At 55.5% G+C, this 18,490-nt stretch overlaps 1 protein-coding gene across 8 annotated transcripts in view; it reads right to left on the bottom strand.

The window, feature by feature from the left end:
* RALGDS (ral guanine nucleotide dissociation stimulator) overlaps positions 1-18,490 on the bottom strand; it is a 436,172-nt gene that overhangs the window by 33,158 nt on the left and 384,524 nt on the right. For 7 of the 8 annotated variants that reach the window (XR_015296110.1, XR_015296109.1, XM_086924745.1 and 4 more), the window contains exons 2-3: positions 8,162-8,272; positions 2,108-2,301 (exon numbers count right to left, since the gene is read on the bottom strand). Coding sequence is in view for 6 of the 8 variants with exons in the window: in XM_086924745.1 (XP_086780871.1) it covers positions 2,108-2,301; positions 8,162-8,272 (305 nt within the window). In the remaining 2 variants the exon portion in view is untranslated. Of the gene's footprint in view, positions 1-2,107; positions 2,302-8,161; positions 8,273-17,194; positions 17,478-18,490 lie in introns of those variants that run through there. The other variant, XM_086924741.1, reaches the window with a different exon arrangement.

The following is an 18,490-nucleotide window of genomic DNA, read 5'->3' as shown; positions in this document are numbered from 1 at the left end:
TCACCGGCACCACAGCGAACTCAGGGACCCCTCCCTCATGGGTCCCACACTCACCGGCACCACAGTGAACTCAGGGACTCCTCCCTCATGGGCCCCACGCTCACCGGCACCACAGCGAACTCAGGGACTCCTCCCTCATGGGTCCCACACTCACCGGCACCACAGTGAACTCCGGGACCCCTCCCTCATGGGCCCCACACTCACCGGCACCACAGTGAACTCAGGGACTCCTCCCTCATGGGTCCCACACTCACCGGCACCATAGCGAACTCAGGGACCCCTCCCTCATGGGTCCCACACTCACCGGCACCACAGCGAACTCCGGGACTCCTCCCTCATGGGCCCCACACTCACCGGCACAACAGCAAACTCAGGGACTCCTCCCTCATGGGCCCCACACTCACAGGCACCACAGCGAACACTCAGTGACTCCTCCCTCATGGGTCCCACACTCCCTGGCACCACAGTGAACTCAGGGACTCCTCCCTCATGGGCCCCACACTCCCTGGCACCACAGTGAACTCAGGGACTCCTCCCTCATGGGCCTCACACTCACCGGCACCACAGCGAAGACTCAGGAACTTCTCCCTCATGAGTCCCACACTCCCTGGCACCACAGCGAACGCGGACTCCTCCCTCATGGGTCCCACACTCCCTGGCACCACAGTGAACTCAGGGACTCCTCCCTCATGGGCCCCACACTCACCGGCACCACAGCGAACTCAGGGACTCCTCCCTCATGGGTCCCACACTCCCTGGCACCACAGTGAACTCAGGGACTCCTCCCTCATGGGTCCCACACTCCCTGGCACCACAGTGAACTCTCAGGGACCCCTCCTTTGAATCCCGTCTCATGGGCCCCATACTTATTAGCACCATTCAGTGCACTCGGGGACTCCTTTCCTTGTGCCCCACACTCACTGGCGCCACTCCGTAATGGGGCTCACTTGCCATCAATCATGCTGAGCTCTGCGACCCCCGCCTCGTGTGCCCCACACCCACTGGCATCAGACCGTGCTCTCCCCAGGGATGCAGTTTTATGTACCCTACAATCACTAACTGCAAACTGCACCCTAAGGCACTCCTGCTGGTGAAAATTGTGCACAAGTTGTCTTAAAGTGGACTTGAAGTGAAAAAGCGACAGCACACGTTCTATACCCATTGAGATAAATGTCCCACTGCCTCGTGGAGTTGCTGTGTTGTGCAAGTTGCTAGGTTGGGTGACGAATGACGTCTCCAGGGAGCAGAGAGGTTATCTAAGCTGCCTGAGAAGGCACGCAAGAACCCCGAGGCTGTGGGACACTGAAACAGACCCAGCACAGGGGGTGTGACGGTGACACAGGACACCCAGGGTGACAAAGGGAGGTACAGGCGCGCGCGTCAGGTGCTCTCCTGACGCACGCAACACGACACAGGACTCCAAGACAAGCAGAGAGCATCTCCGGAGGGTGCAGGGATGGGCGAGGAGTGCCTACTGCACCTCAAAGCGCTACAAACAGCCCTCCCAATCCAGGGCACCACATACCTTCAGGGTAAAACACCCGTCCCGCCCACAGGACACATACGCGCTGCTTCCCCACAACACTCGCCTCATCACCTCTAGAACACCACAAACAAGCACTCTACAGCCAGGCTTCACACATACAACCTACCGTAACTCCTTTCAACCAGGTGCACGTAACCCCAACACCGCAGAGCCGTGGTCTGCCTCTCCCCCACATGCCAATGCCGTGACCCCCCCCCCCGTGTATAAAGATTTGTTGCAAATGTGAGATGTGTGAGACTCCATAAATGTATGAGGAGCGAGACAGAATGCACAATACTCCACTCTGTAAACCTGGTGGGCACGGGCCTTTCTGATGTGCATGAGGTGAGTAATGTGGGAATAAGTGGGACTAGTGTAGTGTCCGGCCAGTGAGGAGCAGCAGCGCGTGGCGGCTGCAAAGCGTGACATTTACGCAACAGGCTAACGGCGCATGCCCCAAGTGGCTTCCTTTTGCGCCCACCCCACGTGGCTTCCTTTGGCGCCCGCCCCACGTGGCTTCCTTTGGCGCCCGCCCACATCCCCCACGTGGCTTCCGGTTGGCGCGCCCCATCGTCCAATCACCTGTTGAGCAGCAGGTCCAGCACTTGCTTGGTGGTGGCGAAGGCGCGGTAGGTGCACAGGAAGATGGTGACGTAGGTGGAGTCGTTGCCCCGGAAGGCTTGAACCAGGTACTCGACCAGCTTCTCCAGCGTGCCCGCCTTGATGGTGCGCACCTTGCACGTCTCGTACAGGTTCAGGGCCGACTCGTTCTCGAACTGGGGGGAGAAGAAAAGAGCCGTGAGGAGAGTGCAGCCTGAAGGGGGGTATAAACAGAGCTCCATTAGCGCCCGGGGCATTAACACATTAGCCGCCCTCGGGACTGCTGGTGAATAAAGTGAGGCAGGGGGCCCGGTTCAAAAGCCAGCATCAAAGACGGACTTACTCTGAGCACACCTCACCCGGGTCACCTGAATCACACCAAACCTAGCTCCACTAGGCTGGTTCGATGTCATTTTTTAGGGTGTGTGGAGGTGTACTAGCAGAGGGTTAGAGATGGGGGACAATGTAGGGGGCTAAAAACAGCAACTACAGCACATTAAAATGATTCGAAGCGCTTTCATTGGAATCCCTGGAGCCAAGGATGAGGCGCTGCTGTTTGCAGGCACTTTGCGCAGACGGTTCTTTTCACCCCAGTATCTATTGGCGCCCTGTGCCCAGCTCGTGCATGCCAAAAATGCCGGCCCTGGGTACAAGGCACAAGCCTGGGGAAAATGTGGGGTCTGGGGGTACAAGGGCACAGGGAAATCACAGGAACCGGTGTACTATGGATCGCGAAATTCTAACTGGACCATAGCAAGAAGGTAATCCAGGGTCCAATCCCAAATAAATCAGAACTTGAAGCCACCCCTGAGACACCCAACGGAAGCAGGAAACGGTCAGTCAGAAACGGGGCCAATGGACGGGGAAAGGAAGGAACACGGACCATTTATCGAGGGAAGGGGCAGGTACTAAGAATCTCCAGCACTCTGCTGCTTCTGTGCTTTAAATGGGCCGGTATTGTCCGGTACTGAGTACCAGCACTTGAGAGGGGAGTACCTGCACTTCTCAAGAGAGACTTAATACTTTTAATTGGAGAGTACCTGCATTGCTGAGAAATAAGCAGGTACAGAGTACTGGCACTTCTATTTTTCCATTTAAAGCACAGGTCCTTTCCCACAAACACTCCCGCTCTGCCCCCTCGGCTCCCCGGCCAATCAATGCTGCTTGTCGGACTCACCCCTTGCCTCCCGTGCTAAACTAATCCTAGCACCGCTGCTGTGGTCTTACCACTTCCCTCCATAGCCATCCCTTGCCCAGTCACGGCTGCACTGGCGTTAGCCTACTGAGCTATCCCTTCCTCTCATTTTAAATGATTGGCTTCGGTCATGGCGCAGCCATATGTGCCCCTCCCCTGGGCTCGCAGCCATCCCATCTACCCAAGCCTGGCAGGCCCCTTCTTAATAGTGTCTTCACTGCTGGTCTTACCCCCCCCCAGCCATTGATGCATAGTGTCATACCCCCCCCAGGCATAGATGCCCCACGCCTTACCTACCCGGCCATTGCTGCCCCACGCCTTACCCACCCGGCCGTCGCTGCCCCGAGTCTTACCCCACCCAGCCGTCGCTGCCCCGCGTCTTACCCACCCAGCCGTCGCTGCCCCGCGTCTTACCCACCCAGCCGTCGCTGCCCCGCGTCTTACCCACCCAGCCGTCGCTGCCCCGCGTCTTACCCACCCAGCCGTCGCTGCCCCGCGTCTTACCCACCCAGCCGTCGCCGCCCCGCGTCTTACCCACCCAGCCGTCGCCGCCCCGCGTCTTACCCACCCAGCCGTCGCCGCCTCGCGTCTTACCCACCCAGCCATCGCCGCCCCGCGTCTTACCCACCCAGCCGTCGCCGCCCGCGTCTTACCCACCCAGCCGTCGCCGCCCACGTCTTACCCACCCAGCCGTCGCTGCCCAGCGTCTTACCCACCCAGCTGTCGCTGCCCAGCGTCTTACCCACCCAGCTGTCGCTGCCCCACTTCTTACCCACCCAGCCACCGCTGCCCCACTTCTTACCCACCCAGCCACCGCTGCCCCACTTCTTACCCACCCAGCCACCGCTGCCCCACTTCTTACCCACCCAGCCACCGCTGCCCCACTTCTTACCCACCCAGCCGATGTCCAGCGTCTTATCCACCCAGCCGCCGATGCCCAGCGTCTTATCCACCCAGCAGTCGATGCCCAGCGTCTTACCCACCCAGCAGTCGATGCCCCACGTCTTACCCACCCAGCAGTCGATGCCCCACGTCTTACCCACCCAGCCGTCGCTGCCCCACGTCTTACCCACCCAGCTGTCGCTGCCCCGTGTCTTACCCTCCTAGCCACCGCTGCCCAGTCTCTTACCCCACCCACTGCTGCCCCATGTCTTACCCCACCCACTGCTGCCCCATGTTTTACCCCACCCACTGCTGCCCCATGTCTTACCCCACCCACTGCTGCCCCATGTCTTACCCCACCCACTGCTGCCCCATGTCTTACCCCCGCCATTGCTGCCCCGCTTTTTACCCCCCAGCAATTGCTGCCTTGTGTCTTACCCCCCAGCATCGCCATAGCCATCCCGGACGGCCACAAGATCACCAGCAGAGATCGCGTCAACGGAATCTGAGGAGGAATAGCCATCATCCACAAGTCAACCCTCAAAGTCGCCACCCGCGCAGACGACAACCTTAACACCGCCGAACACCTGCAATTCCGGATACACACCGACCCAAACACCACCATCAGAGGGACACTCTTCTACAGACCACCCGGACCTCAGGCTCAGTTCTGCGACTCCATCGCTGACCTCGCCAGCACCCACGCCCTCGCCTCCATCGACTACATCCTCCTCGGGACCTGAACTTCCACTCGAGAACAACAACAACGCCAACTCCGCCACCCTGATCGACAACCCCGGCCTCCGACAACTAGTCACCACACCCACCCATGCCGCCGGCAACACGCTTGACCCCCATCTTCTCCACAGGCTCCCACGCCGCCTTCAATCACACCACCGAACTCCGCTGGACCACTGCTGCATCCACTTCACATTCAAGAAACCAACTACGCACCATCACACCCAACAGCTGCCCCGCTGCTGCTGGAGCAAAGTCACGAAGACCAGCGGATCACCACACTAACCAAGAACCCACCCACCGACCCCACTAACTCAGACGCCGCAGCTGTCAACCTCAGACAGTGGATCGATGACTACGGCAACACCCTCGCCCAGCTCAAGAAACCCTCGAACAGCCACACCAGCAAGAGAGCCACATGGTTCACCAACGAGCTCCAGGCCTCCAAACACACATGCCGAAAACTGGAGAAGACATGGCTCCACAAACGCACACCAGACAACCACGCAGCCCACAAGGAAGCCACCCGTAGACACCACCACCTCATCAGATTATCCAAGAGATCCTCCTTCAAAGACCGCTGGGAAAACAACGCACACGACAGCAAAGAGCTCTTCAGCATCGTAAAGGAACTCTCCAACGCCAACGACATCCCGCCCTCACAAGAACTGTGCGACTCACTGCCCATCTTCTTCCACCGCAAGATCGCTGACATCCATGACAGCTTTAACCACACGACCGCCCCGACCACGCCAGACTCCACCTCCCCTGTGAACACCACCAGCGCCAAACCGCCTGACCTCCTGGTCCAACGCCAACGAGACACGCAAGGTCATGAACTCCATCCACTCAGGATCTCCGTGTGACCCATACCCACACCATGTATTCAACAAAGCAGACACAGCCATCGCACCTCAACTACGGAAGGTCATCAACATCTCCTTCGAAACAGCGACATTCCCAGAAAGCTAGAAACATGTCGAAATCAACACCCTCCTCAAGAAGCCTAAGGCGGACCCCAAGGAACTCAAGAACTTCCGGCCCATCTCCCTGCTCCCATTCCCGGCTAAAGTCTTCGAGAAAATAGTCAACATGCAACTGACCCGCCACCTGGAAGACAACCACATCCTGGACCCGTCCCAGTCCGGATTCAGACGAAACCACAGCACCGAGACAGCCCTCATCGCCGCCACAGACAACATCAGGCGCCAACTAGACAACGGCAAAAAAAATCAGCCCTCATCCGCCTGGACCGGTCAGCCACCTTAGACACGGTCTGCCATCGCACTCTAAAGACACGCCTCCTAGAAGCCAGAATCCAAGAGAAGGCCCTTGACTGGACCTCGTCCTTTCTCACCGGCAGAACCCAGAGCGTCCGCCTCCCACCCTTCCAATCCAAAGCCACTGCCATCTGCGGCGTACCCCAGGGCTCATCCCTCAGCCAGACGCTGTTAAACGTCTACATGGCCCCCCTCGCACTAGCGGCCCAACCACAACATCATCTCCTACGCCGAAGACACCCAGCTCATCCTCTCCCTCACCAAGGACCCACACACTGCCAAAACCCACCTCCACGAAGGAATGAAGGCCGTCACCGACTGGATGGGGAGCAGCCATCTGAAGCTGAACTCAGACAAGATGGAGGTCCTCATCCTAGGATCCAACCCTCAGCCTGGGACGACTCCTGGTGGCTGACCACACTGGGAACAGCACTAACACCCACCAACTACGCACGCAATCTAGGATTCATCCTCGACTCCTCCTTCTCCATGTCTAAGCAGGTCAACGCCGTCTCCACCTCCTGCTACAACACCCTCCGCATGATCCGCAGGATCTAAAAGTGGTTCCCGACCGAAACAAGAAGAACGGTGACACAGGCCCTCGTCAGCAGCAGACTGGACTACAGAAACGCACTCTACGCAGGAATCCCAGCTAAACAACTACGACAATACTACGCATCAAAAACGCCTCCGCCCGACTGATAGTCAACAACCCCCGCCGCATCCACATAACCCCCCACCTGAGAAACCTACACCGGCTCCCCGTCGACAAGAGGATCACCTTCAAGTTCCTCACCCATGCACACAAAGCACTTCACAACACCGGACCAGCCTACCTGAACAGCAGACTCAGCTTCCACACCACCACCCGCCAGCTCCCCTCACCCAGCCTCGCCCTCGCCGCTGTCCCCCGCATCCAACGAACAACCTCCGGCGGCAGATCCTTCTCCTACCTCGCCGCCAAGACCTGGAACACCCTCCCTACCCACATACGGCAAACCCAAGACCTACTCGCCTTCAGAAGACTCCTCAAGACCTGGCTCTTCGAGCTGTAGTAGCACTCCCACCCCCACCCCCCCTCTCTTTCAGTGCCTTGGGAGCCTCACGGGTAAGTAGCGCGCTTTACAAGTACTCTAATTGATTGATTGCCTGACCCCCCCCAGCCGCCGCTGCCCCACGTCTTACCCCCCCCGCAATCGCTGCCTTGTGTCTTATCCCAGCCACTGCTGCCCCGCGTCTTACCCCCCAACAATAGCTGCCTTGTGTCTTAACCCCCAGCCTCAGCCACCGCTGACCCATGTCTTACCCCCTAGCAATCGTTGCCATTTGTCTAACCCCAGCCACCGCTGCCCCGTGTCTTACCCCCCCAGCAATCGTTGCCCCGTGTCTTACCCCCAGCAATCGTTGCCCCGTGTCTTACCCCCAGCCACCGTTGCCCCGTGTCTTACCCCCAGCCACCGTTGCCCCGTGTCTTACCCCCAGCCACCGCTGCCCCGTGTCTGACCCCAGCCACCGCTGCCCCGTGTCTGACCCCAGCCACCGCTGCCCCGTGTCTGACCCCAGCCACCGCTGCCCCGTGTCTGACCCCAGCCACCGCTGCCCCGTGTCTGACCCCAGCCACCGCTGCCCCGTGTCTGACCCAAGCCACCGCTGCCCCGTGTCTTACCCCAGCCACCGCTGCCCCGTGTCTTACCCCAGCCACCGCTGCTCCGTGTCTTACCCCAGCCACCGCTGCTCCGTGTCTTACCCCAGCCACCGCTGCTCCGTGTCTTACCCCAGCCACCGCTGCTCCGTGTCTTACCCCATCCACCGCTGCCCTGTGTCTTACCCCAGCCACCGCTGCCCCGTGTCTTACCCCCTAGCAATCGTTGCCATTTGTCTTGCCGCAGCCACCGCTGCCCCGTGTCTTACCCCCCCAGCAATCGTTGCCATTGGTCTTACCCCCAGCCACCGCTGCCCCTTGTTGGCCGTGTGATGAAGCTGCACCTTCCGCAGGGAAATGCTGTAGACGACGCCATCTTCCACCTCTTCTCCGATCTCCTGGGTGGAGCTCTGCCAAGAAAACACAAGGAGTCCGTGAGTGCCACCCGGATGCAAGTACAGTGCTCTTACCCCAAACAACACCCACAGGCACACGTAAAACCAAAGCCTCGGTACCAGCCTCCATTGTCAGAGGCATGCATGCCACCAGTGCTGGGGCAAGCGCCCAGGCAGGGAAGAACACTGGGTACATATTAGTCGGCCGTGCCTGAGCTGGTGATGTGCTGAGGAGCAGCCAGCTACTCTCTATGAATTAAAGTTGCGCTCCTTTGCCCTGCTCTATTGGACAGAATGTACCATTGTGTGATGTCATAGTGCACATGAAGCTCCCTATTGGACAGAATGTACCATTGTGTGATGCCATACTGCACATGAAGCTCCTCTCCCTATTGGACAGAATGTACCATTGTGTGAGGTCATAATGCACATGAAGCTCCCTATTGGACAGAATGTACCATTGTGTGATGTCATAGTGCACATGAAGGTCCTCTTCCTATTGGACAGAATGTACCATTGTGTGATGTCAGTGCACATGAAGCTCCTCTCCCTATTGGACAGAATGTGTCATTGTGTGATGTCATAATGCACACGAAGCTCCTCTGCCAGTCCCTGTTCAGAGTCTCGTTGTGTCCAATAAGAGCTCAGCTTTCTATTGGAATATGTAAATACAGGTAGTTAATGATGGGAAAATGCAGAAAGTAGGTGTCCCTTTGAGCATCTTTCCATGCTGCCAACCAGGACTACTGCGCCAGTACAGGAGAGAATAGTTTTTAAATCTATAAGCGGGCAGGGTCCTAGAATGTGATACTAATGTTTTTACAGGATTGCAGGGTTTTAAAATACGTGGCAATTCAGAGCCACAAACTCAAGCATATTTCTCGGGTAAATATATGTAAGTACAGTAGTTGCTGCATTATTTTTTTATCCAACAAAAAACAACTTAAAAATACTATCACTTTAGAAAAATACATATGGATGCATTCAAGCAGGAATGAAAACGCAATCGCCACCATAAAACGGATATAACACGCAATGCTCTTGTGCGCTGCTCTTTTCAGGCGGGGCAGCTCAGTGGGTTATGTCCTTATGCACATGAAAGCCCCCTGTGCCTCTCTATTCAATGTTTCACTGAGTGCGGTCAGAATGCGCACCAGGCCGGTTATCCTGCGAATCCTACCATGATAAACAGACCTCAAAGGAACATTCTGTAATGCGCATGGTTGGCATTTGCTAGGTGAGGAGGGCGGAGTTAAAGGAACTCTTCCAGAGTAAAGAAAGACACATTTCTCTTTACCCAGTCATGAATCTCTACCGACCACCACAAGTGTTCAAGGAGGCTGCTTTGTTTGACGTCATCTTGGGCCAGGAGGCCCATTGTGACATCATTCTCCCGATGACACCCATAGGCTCCTCTGCTCGTTTAGTAAACACACTCAGGCTGTCACACAGTATGGCGTCATGATGTACATTAAGCCCCTCCCTATACAGAGAGAATGCATCATTGTATGTACTAATACCAAATTTCGAGAGGTACCCTCACAAATGTAGGGGAGAGGGTTTACTATAAAATGATCACAAAAATATCCACTTCAGACCAATTTCTACACCTTATTAGAATATTCAATTCACTCATTCATCAAACCTCAGTCATTCTCTAGGCTCGTAATACTGAACTCAAATATATGCAAAAATGTATGTTTAATATTTATCATTAAAAATGCTAAATAGTATGTGGTTGACAACTACATGTTATTTAGCATTTTTAAATGTTTGATATTTGTATTCTTTCGATAAACTGCATATTGTATATGGTATATGGTTTTCCAGAAATTGTAAAAAAAATTAATAATTATTCTCTTGAAGTGATTTTTATGTATACTGGGACAATAAAATACAAAACATACATTTCTGCATATATTTGAGTTCAGGATTACAAGTCTAAAGAACAACTGGAGGTTTGATGAATGAGTGAATTGAATATTCTAAGATAGGTGCAGAAATTGGTCTGAGGGGGATATGTTTGTGATGATATCAGTGTATGAGCTGACCGCAGGCTGACAGCGCCAATCAACAGATTCGTATAGAGCACTACTCACCAGCTAGGGTCTCAAGGCGCTGGGAGCAGCCTGCTTCATCTCTTAAGGCCACCCCTTCCCGCAGAATCCAGTCGTGGCTCTCCTGCAATCCCTAAAACACACTCTTAGGTAACGGAGGTTTTACCCTTTTCGCCCCTGGGAATACCCTCTGACCACTCCGTACCAATGTCGATGCCGCCCTCACTCGAGGTCTTTTGAAGGGGGCTTGCGTGAGGGCCCGGGCCTCCAGAAACAAAACCTGACCCTACAGATGACCCTAAAGAGAGTGAAACGTTGGTCCAGAAAGGGCCCAGAGAAGCGCAGCTCAAGCCTTCTACTCCCACATCTGGCTGGTGGCCTCCCAGGCACCATCTGGCACCCCTTGAAGGCATACTACACACTACAGTGTCTCATCCGGGGCCTGAAGGAATATGATGACGTCACCCCATCTGACGGCACTCCACTGGCCCCCCTCCCCGGCCTGCACCATCTCCTGAAGAAGATGCATCATTTACAACCCCTCGCTGCAGACCTCGCAGACACACGTGCACCATCTCTGGGGGTTCTCGGCACCCCACACCTAGAGCACCATCACCCGCACACTAGTGTAAAGTGAGAAGTGCATAAAAAAAACAGACAAGACAGCAGGCCTTCTCCATCCATGCACCTGAACTCTGGAACAGCCTTCCTGTATCCACGAGGACCGCCCAACGCTGATCCACTTTAGGAAAGAGTTGAAGAAGTACCTCTTAAAAGAACACATCACAACCCTCATGGTCTGGACCCTCGCAGCGCTCTAGTGCCTTGAAGCCAGGATCCTGCCATGCAATTACCACGTGCATACGTCACACTACACATAAAACTCCTGTCTCATCTTCTGTGTGAGGTAAGAGTGTTTGTTTGCTGAAACCACGTGTTCTACATTCCGATTGGCTAACACGGGTGTGAATCACACAGGGCCGGATCTGACGATGGGTGATGCCGGGGTGATTTCTTCTAAGAGCTGATCACGTGGTTTGTTGCTGCATCTTCGTTTCTAGGCAACGCATGCAGTGTGTGGACACACCCCGGTGACCACGGGGCTGCACAGACTTCCATTCACCAGAAGGTGCTAACCAATAGGAAGGCAGCTTGCTGGAGCAGAGGGTGTCTGCTCAAGCGTCTAGGCGCTGCTGAGGAGTCTAAGCGCCTATGAACACACCCCCGCCCGCAGCAGCGCAGGAGGCCGGGTCTGCGGGGTGATGCGTGCCATGCTGGGCACCCAGGAGGCAGGGGGCGGCGGCACGTGGCGCCTGAGCCCATAAACCCTCGACAGCCGCCAGCCGCCATATGGCACCGAATAAGTGGCCGATTAGATCCTAAACCGGTTACTGAATCAGAGCGGCTTAGCTATGTACCAGCCCGTCTCACCCTCTTCCAGGCCGTGTTTACACTCACCAGCGGGCACTATCGGCACACGATACCCCGCGGCCCGCCCTGGCCCTCTCACCCCCTCCCAGGTCATGTCTACACGCCCCAGCGGGCACTGGCAGGACACGATAGCCCTGACCCTCCCCAGCCATGCCCTAGTCCGCCTCACTCTCAACCTGACCCTGTGTACACACACACCGTCGGGCGCTATCAGGACACCATAACCTGTGGCCCTCCCCAGCCAAGCCCCGGGCCTCTCACCCCCTCCCATGCCGTGTTTACACACCCCAGTGGGCATTACCAGGACACGATACCCCTTGGCCCTCTCCAGCCAGCCCGTCTCAGCCCCTCCCAGGCCGTGTTTACACACCCCAGTGGGCATTAACAGGACACCATACCCCTTGGCCCTCTCTAGCCAGCCCCAGTCCGGATCACACTCTTTCGGACCTTTGTGTTCACACAGCAGTGGGCACTATCAGGACACGATACCCCTTGGCCCTCTCCAGCCAGCCCGTCTCACTCCCTCCAAGGCCGTGTTTACACACCCCAGCGGGCACCATCAGGACACCATACCCTGTGGCCCTCCCCAGCCAAGCCCCGGACCTCTCACCCCCTCCCAGGCCGCGTTTACACACCCCAGCGGGCACTAGCAGGACACGATACCCTCCAGCCAGGCCTCAATCCGTATCACCCTCTTCCGACCCCTCTTCCGACCTTGTGTTCACACACCAGCGGGCACCATCAGGACACCATACCCCTTGGCGCTCTCCAGCCAGCCCGTCTCACCCCCCTCCAAGGCCGAGTTTACACACCCCAGCGGGCACCATCAGGACACGATACTCCACGATACTCCGCGACCCTCCCCAGCCAGGCCCCGGCCCTCTCACCCCCTCCCAGGCCGCGTTTACACACCCCAGCGGGCACTAGCAAGACACGATACCCTCCAGCCAGGCCCCAATCCGCATCATCCTCTTCCGACCCTGTGTTCACACACCAGCGGGCACTATCAGGACGCGATACCCCTTGGCCCCCTCCAGCCAGGCCCCGGACAGCTCACCCCCTCCCAGGCCGTGTTTACACATCCCAGCGGGCACCATCAGGTCACCATACCCAGTGGCCCTCCCCAAGTAAACAGGAGGGCAGGTCGCAGTGGTAAACACACTGCAGTCCCAAAACACACAACAAGCACGCTGAACTAACAGGAGCACTGCCAGGTAAACACGGAGCACAGGCCCAGACACCATCCGACATCAGCGCAGATACCACAAGTACACACAGAGGCAGGTAAATACACACGAGTGCCAATCACCAACCCACACACGTCACACGCCAAGCAGCGCCAGGCAAACTGAGAGCGCGGGCCCAAACACCACCCAACGTGACCCATGGAAACCGGACCCATCACCAACACACACTCACCAGACAAACAGCAAGTGCCAGCCGGTAGCGCCTCGAAGCACACCGAAGACCCTCATTTCAGCGCTAGTTCCCACATTTCAGCGCTAGTTCCCACGAGCCCAATGACGGGGGTGTCATCTCTATGTCTGAACCTTCATATCTGAAGCGGTGCTCAATTCAAAACCAATTTTAACCACTTGGGCGCTACTTGTGTATAGTGTCAAAGGTCATTAGGGCATTACGGGAGGTCCAGAAGCACTGGCGCTGCTGTGCATACATTTAAAGACAAGCATTGGAAATGCAATAGGTCTCGCATTAGGAAAGTTTGAGCTATTGGTATTGTAAATGACACTTTTTTTTATTTATGTGTTGGTTTTGAAAATAGCAAAATTAATAGCTTTGTCATTTACAATGCCAATAGTTTTAACTTTCGCAAATGTGACACCTATAGCATTTGTAATGCAATGTGTGTTGTATTTACGTGACTTCGATGTATTGATATTACAAATAACAATGGCTTTTAATTTTGTAAACAATTAATACTTACATAAAAGTTATTGTAATTTATAATGGCAATAGCTTAAACGTTAGTAAATAACTTTTGTGAAGATTATGTTCAGTGTATTTTATTGTGACGAAAATCCAAGAACATTGCATTTGCACCTACACACACAGCCACACACACACACACACACATATTTAGATGTGGTGGTGGTGGATGTGGGGGTGGATGTGGTGGTGGTGGATGTGGTGGTGGTGGATGTGGATGTGGGGGTGGATGTGGATGTGGTGGTGGTGGATGTGGTGGTGGATACGGTGGTGGTGGTGGATACGGTGGTGGTGGTGGATACGGTGGTGGTGGTGGTGGATACGGTGGTGGTGGTGGTGGATACGGTGGTGGTGGTGGTGGATACGGTGGTGGTGGTGGTGGATACGGTGGTGGTGGTGGATACGGTGGTGGTGGATGGGGTGGTGGTGGTGGATACGGTGGCGGTGGTGGATACGGTGGTGGTGGTGGATACGGTGGATACGGTGGTGGTGGATGTGGTGGATGGGGTGGTGGTGGATACGGTGGTGGATACGGTGGTGGTAGTGGATGCGGTGGTGGATGTAGTGGATGCGGTGGTGGATGTAGTGGATGCGGTGGTGGATGTAGTGGATGCGGTGGTGGATGTAGTGGATGCGGTGGTGGATGTAGTGGATGCGGTGGATGCGGTGGTGGATGTGGTGGATGTAGTGGATGCGGTGGTGGATGTGGTGGATGTAGTGGATGTGGTAGTGAATGCGGTGGTGGATGTGGCAGTGGCGGTGGTGGTGGTGGTGGTGGTGGTGGATGCAGTGGTGGTGGTGGGTGCATGTGGAGGTGGGTGCAGGTGGGTGCATGTGGTGGGTGCATGTGGAGGTGGGTGCAGGTGGGTGCATGTGGAGGTGGGTGCATGTGGAGGTGGGTGCATGTGGAGGTGGGCGCGGAGGTGCATGTGGAGGTGCATGTACACATGGATGGATGCAAATGTGAATGGGTGGGTGAATGGATGCATGAATACGTTTATAGTGGATAGGTGTATACTTGGATGAATATATGGTTGGATGGGCGTGCCTGCATGCGAGGGTGGATGGGTAGGAGTGGTAGCACACGGAGATGGATGAAAGTGTGAATGGGTGGATTTATAGAAACTGGATAATTTCAGATACAGTTTATAATAAGAGGCGCTTTGCAGAGCTGGCGACGCTGCACCTCTCTAGATGTCACGTTAAGTTTGCTGAACTATGGGAATGTCACACCGAAGTGAAACCCTTCCGTTAACGAGCTGTGCAGGTTCCCGGGCCGACTCTCTGCACTTTATCCACAGTGGGAGAGTGACATGAGTCGAGAAAAACATTCAGTTATTAAAACCGCATCCGAACCAGCTAGGAAATGAGCAAATACATGTAATAAAGGTATTGTTTTGAACGTTTGACGCTGAAGCAGATACCAAGCACAGGGGCTATGGGGGAGGGGGGTGAATAGTTCCTCCATGGTCTATGTTCCGGCAACACACATAGATGGATGAAAGTGTGAATGGGTGGGTGAATGCTTGGGTGAAACGATGCATGGGTGGATGTTGAATGATGGATGTCGGAAGCAGCTCATTGAGGGAGTTCTGTGAAATAAAATATTCACCAAATGGCCCCATGCGTGTCACCTGAGCCAACCTTGGGTTTGTATTTAGATCACACACTGAACATTAAGAATGCATGGTACCGGGAAGAATCCCGAAAAGTGTGGGCAGTGTGCGATATGACAGAACGGAAGGCAAGAAACTGAATAAGCAGAAACAGACTGAGTAACTGGAACGTAACCTCATCTCTGTGTGTCTGCCGTGTCGAGGATCCAAATGAAGTGAGGGGCATGGAGGCAGCAGACGCATGGGAAGGGGTGACAGGATGACATAGGTGGGGGCTGGGAGGGGAAAAGAAAGGGAGAGAGCAGAGGCCGTATAATAGATACATTCACTCCGATGTCATTCTGTCATCAAAACTACTGGGTTTTACCAAGTCTGCAGCAAACTTCCAGTCCGTCTAGGACCGTACGAATTTCTCATGAGGCGGTTTTATACATTTTGGTTATCCATTCGTTGTGGACAGGAGATGGGGAGATTACCAGTGACGGAGGGCGGACAGACGGCACAACAGGGGCAGAAAAAAAAAAAAAGAAACAAGTTAAAAGAAAAGGAGGCACGGCCGGCCGGCTGTGAAACTGAAAGCACGCCGGCCGTGAAAGCCTTTGATGCCGCAGGGGGTGGAGCGGCACCAAGCTGGGCAACAGATGGCTGACGATTTGATGCTGTGCAAGCGCACGGGCACAGCATCAAAACAATCGCCAGTTAGTTAAAGTCTGTTTAAACCCCCATAGTCTCGCTCCGCTCAATGCGCATGCGCATTGAGAGGCGAGACCTAAAAACCAAAGGAAATGATGGACGGAGCGTGCATACATTGAAGACTTATTATGAGCATAACGGCACAGTTCAAACACAGAATGACATGGCTCCACAGCAGGGGTTTTACTAATGCTGTCCCACCACCCCAGGAAAAACAAAATCCTCTATCCCCCACAATTGTTTTACAACTATTATGCTGAATTGGCAATGATTAAATATATCTAAACATAATTTAACATTAAGGTCCAGTTCTGTTCCCCCTCATTACACATTCTCCCAGTCAGGAAATGAATCACAAAAGTGGTTCGTGATGGGCCATTCCAAGGTGGCTTACTAAAACAAAGCATGGCCACAGACTGGTGCCCCCCATAAATCAATGTAAGGCCCTGTACTACATCTTCAAAGCAAGGGCAGGAGATTTACCCCCCCCCCCCCATACTACTGGCATGATAGAACCTCATCAGCCTGCGAGCACTCTGCCCTCCTGCAACCGAACCTCTCTCTGTTCACTGCTCCTAGGATCAGACCAAAAGATTCCTCGGTTCCAAGTTTTAGAACACTTTACCAGAACACCCGAGATTCTGTGCTTCACTGACCCGCTTCCACCAGAACACCAGAGATTCTGTGCTTCACTGACCCGCTTCCACCGGGACACCCGAGATTCTGTGCTTCACTGACCCGCTGCCACCGAACACCCAAGATTCTGTGCTTCACTGACCAGCTTCCAATGGAACACCAGAGATTCTGGGCTTCACTGACCCGGCCGCTTCCACAGACAACTGAAGACTTGGTTGTTCTGAACTTGCTGGGCCTGGAAACGTCACGCTATAGAGGCATTTAAACATTCCCATAGAAGGCCCCTCTGCTCCTGTGACAGCAGGACACGGACACACGCATGGAGCACACACACCAACCAACCAACCCTCCAGCACACTTACTTCTCCTTGCCCCCCCCCACCCCCACCATCGCCCCAAAAGAGTCCATTTCCAGCCCCTGCCCGCTTACCCTGCAGTGGAGTCCCACTAACTCCTCAACACTGGCCTCCCCACCTCAGGGAGGACCACCAAGCACATGAATAAGTCTCGCCGGCCATGACGTGGGAGCAGCATGGACATGGATTGGTCCAACTTACCTCTACGTGAGCTGGGGAGCAGATCACCCCCATGCTGAGGCTGGAGCGCGCGCGCCACGGCGATGGGCCACAGAGCCTCAACCAAAGGCCTCTGAATCCAGAACCGACCACGTCCACGCCAAGGGTCTTCCGGGGCTTGGAGGGGAGGCAAGACCCCAGGAAGGCTTCCCACATCAGTCCAGTGTCAACTGGACTCCGGTGACTGGGTCAACCACAGCAATGTCAGCAGGACTCCACAGCAGGGTGGAAGGCCACCATGGCTGGTAATAGAGGGGGGGGGTCAACCACAGCAATGTCAGCAGGACACCAGTGAGGTGGAAGCCACCGTGGCTGGTAACGGAGAAGGAGGGAGGGGGCTACCAAGCGAGGCGAGTTTTATCCGGGAGGTGGTGTGGCCCTCCTGATGCGGGGATAGGTCCACTGCGGAGGGGTGGGCCAGGACTGAGGTGCCGTGAAGCACAGCGCCAGTCGTGTCCGGTGGCGTGGAGAGTGGGGGCGGGTCACCCCACGCTCTGCGCGCAAAAGGTGCAGACAGCAGGAGCCCAGGTCCAGGGTTGAGGCAGGAGGAGGAGGAGGAGGAGGTGAGCAGAGTTTCGCCTCGGTGTAGAGCGGCGTCAGTCCTCGTAGGTGTGGAGGTGGGGTTCGGCCACACTACAAGTCTTGTAGAGGCAAAGACTAGTCCCCGCCTCCTAGAGGAGTGTCAGGCCAGGAGGGAGGCCGCGCGAAAGGCGAGAGTGAAGGGTCATTTCAATATTTACCTGGATAGAAACCAAACAGAAACCAAGCGCTTCTAGAATGGGAGGAATGCCGCCCAACCTGCCCCGGAACGCAAGGCGGCCTCGGCCGGGGGGTGCCTGGTGCCGGGCTTCAGGGCGCCTCCACCGCCCGGTCAGGCCACGGTTCGCACCGGCGCCCCCTGTCGACGAACACCGACATACACCTGCCAGATACCGCATAACCTCAGGGACAGCTGCAAACATGGTGTGCAGTTATGGGAACGGGGTACATGATCTCCAGCAGGGGACCCCTCAAAAGACACCCCAGATTTTAATCACACAGGCACTGAACCAGCGGTCTGGAGCAAAGCTACACTCCACTACAAACCACCCCACCCACACCCAGCTGCATCTACCCCTTCATGCACCATAGCAACCTCTCCCCCAACTGGCGCTTCGAAAGTTGCATCTTGCATCCTGCATCCAGGCGCTATGGTAACATCGGGGTAGGCAGAGGGCTCGTGGCAAGCCCCGTCCACCAGCAGCCACGTGACTGCACGGTGCCTGCTAGCAGAGACCA

The sequence above is a fragment of the Lissotriton vulgaris genome, chromosome 5 (genome assembly GCF_964263255.1).
Source record: "Lissotriton vulgaris chromosome 5, aLisVul1.2, whole genome shotgun sequence".
NCBI classification, from domain to species: Eukaryota; Metazoa; Chordata; class Amphibia; order Caudata; family Salamandridae; genus Lissotriton; species Lissotriton vulgaris.
This window is presented reverse-complemented; position numbering and strand designations above follow the sequence as displayed.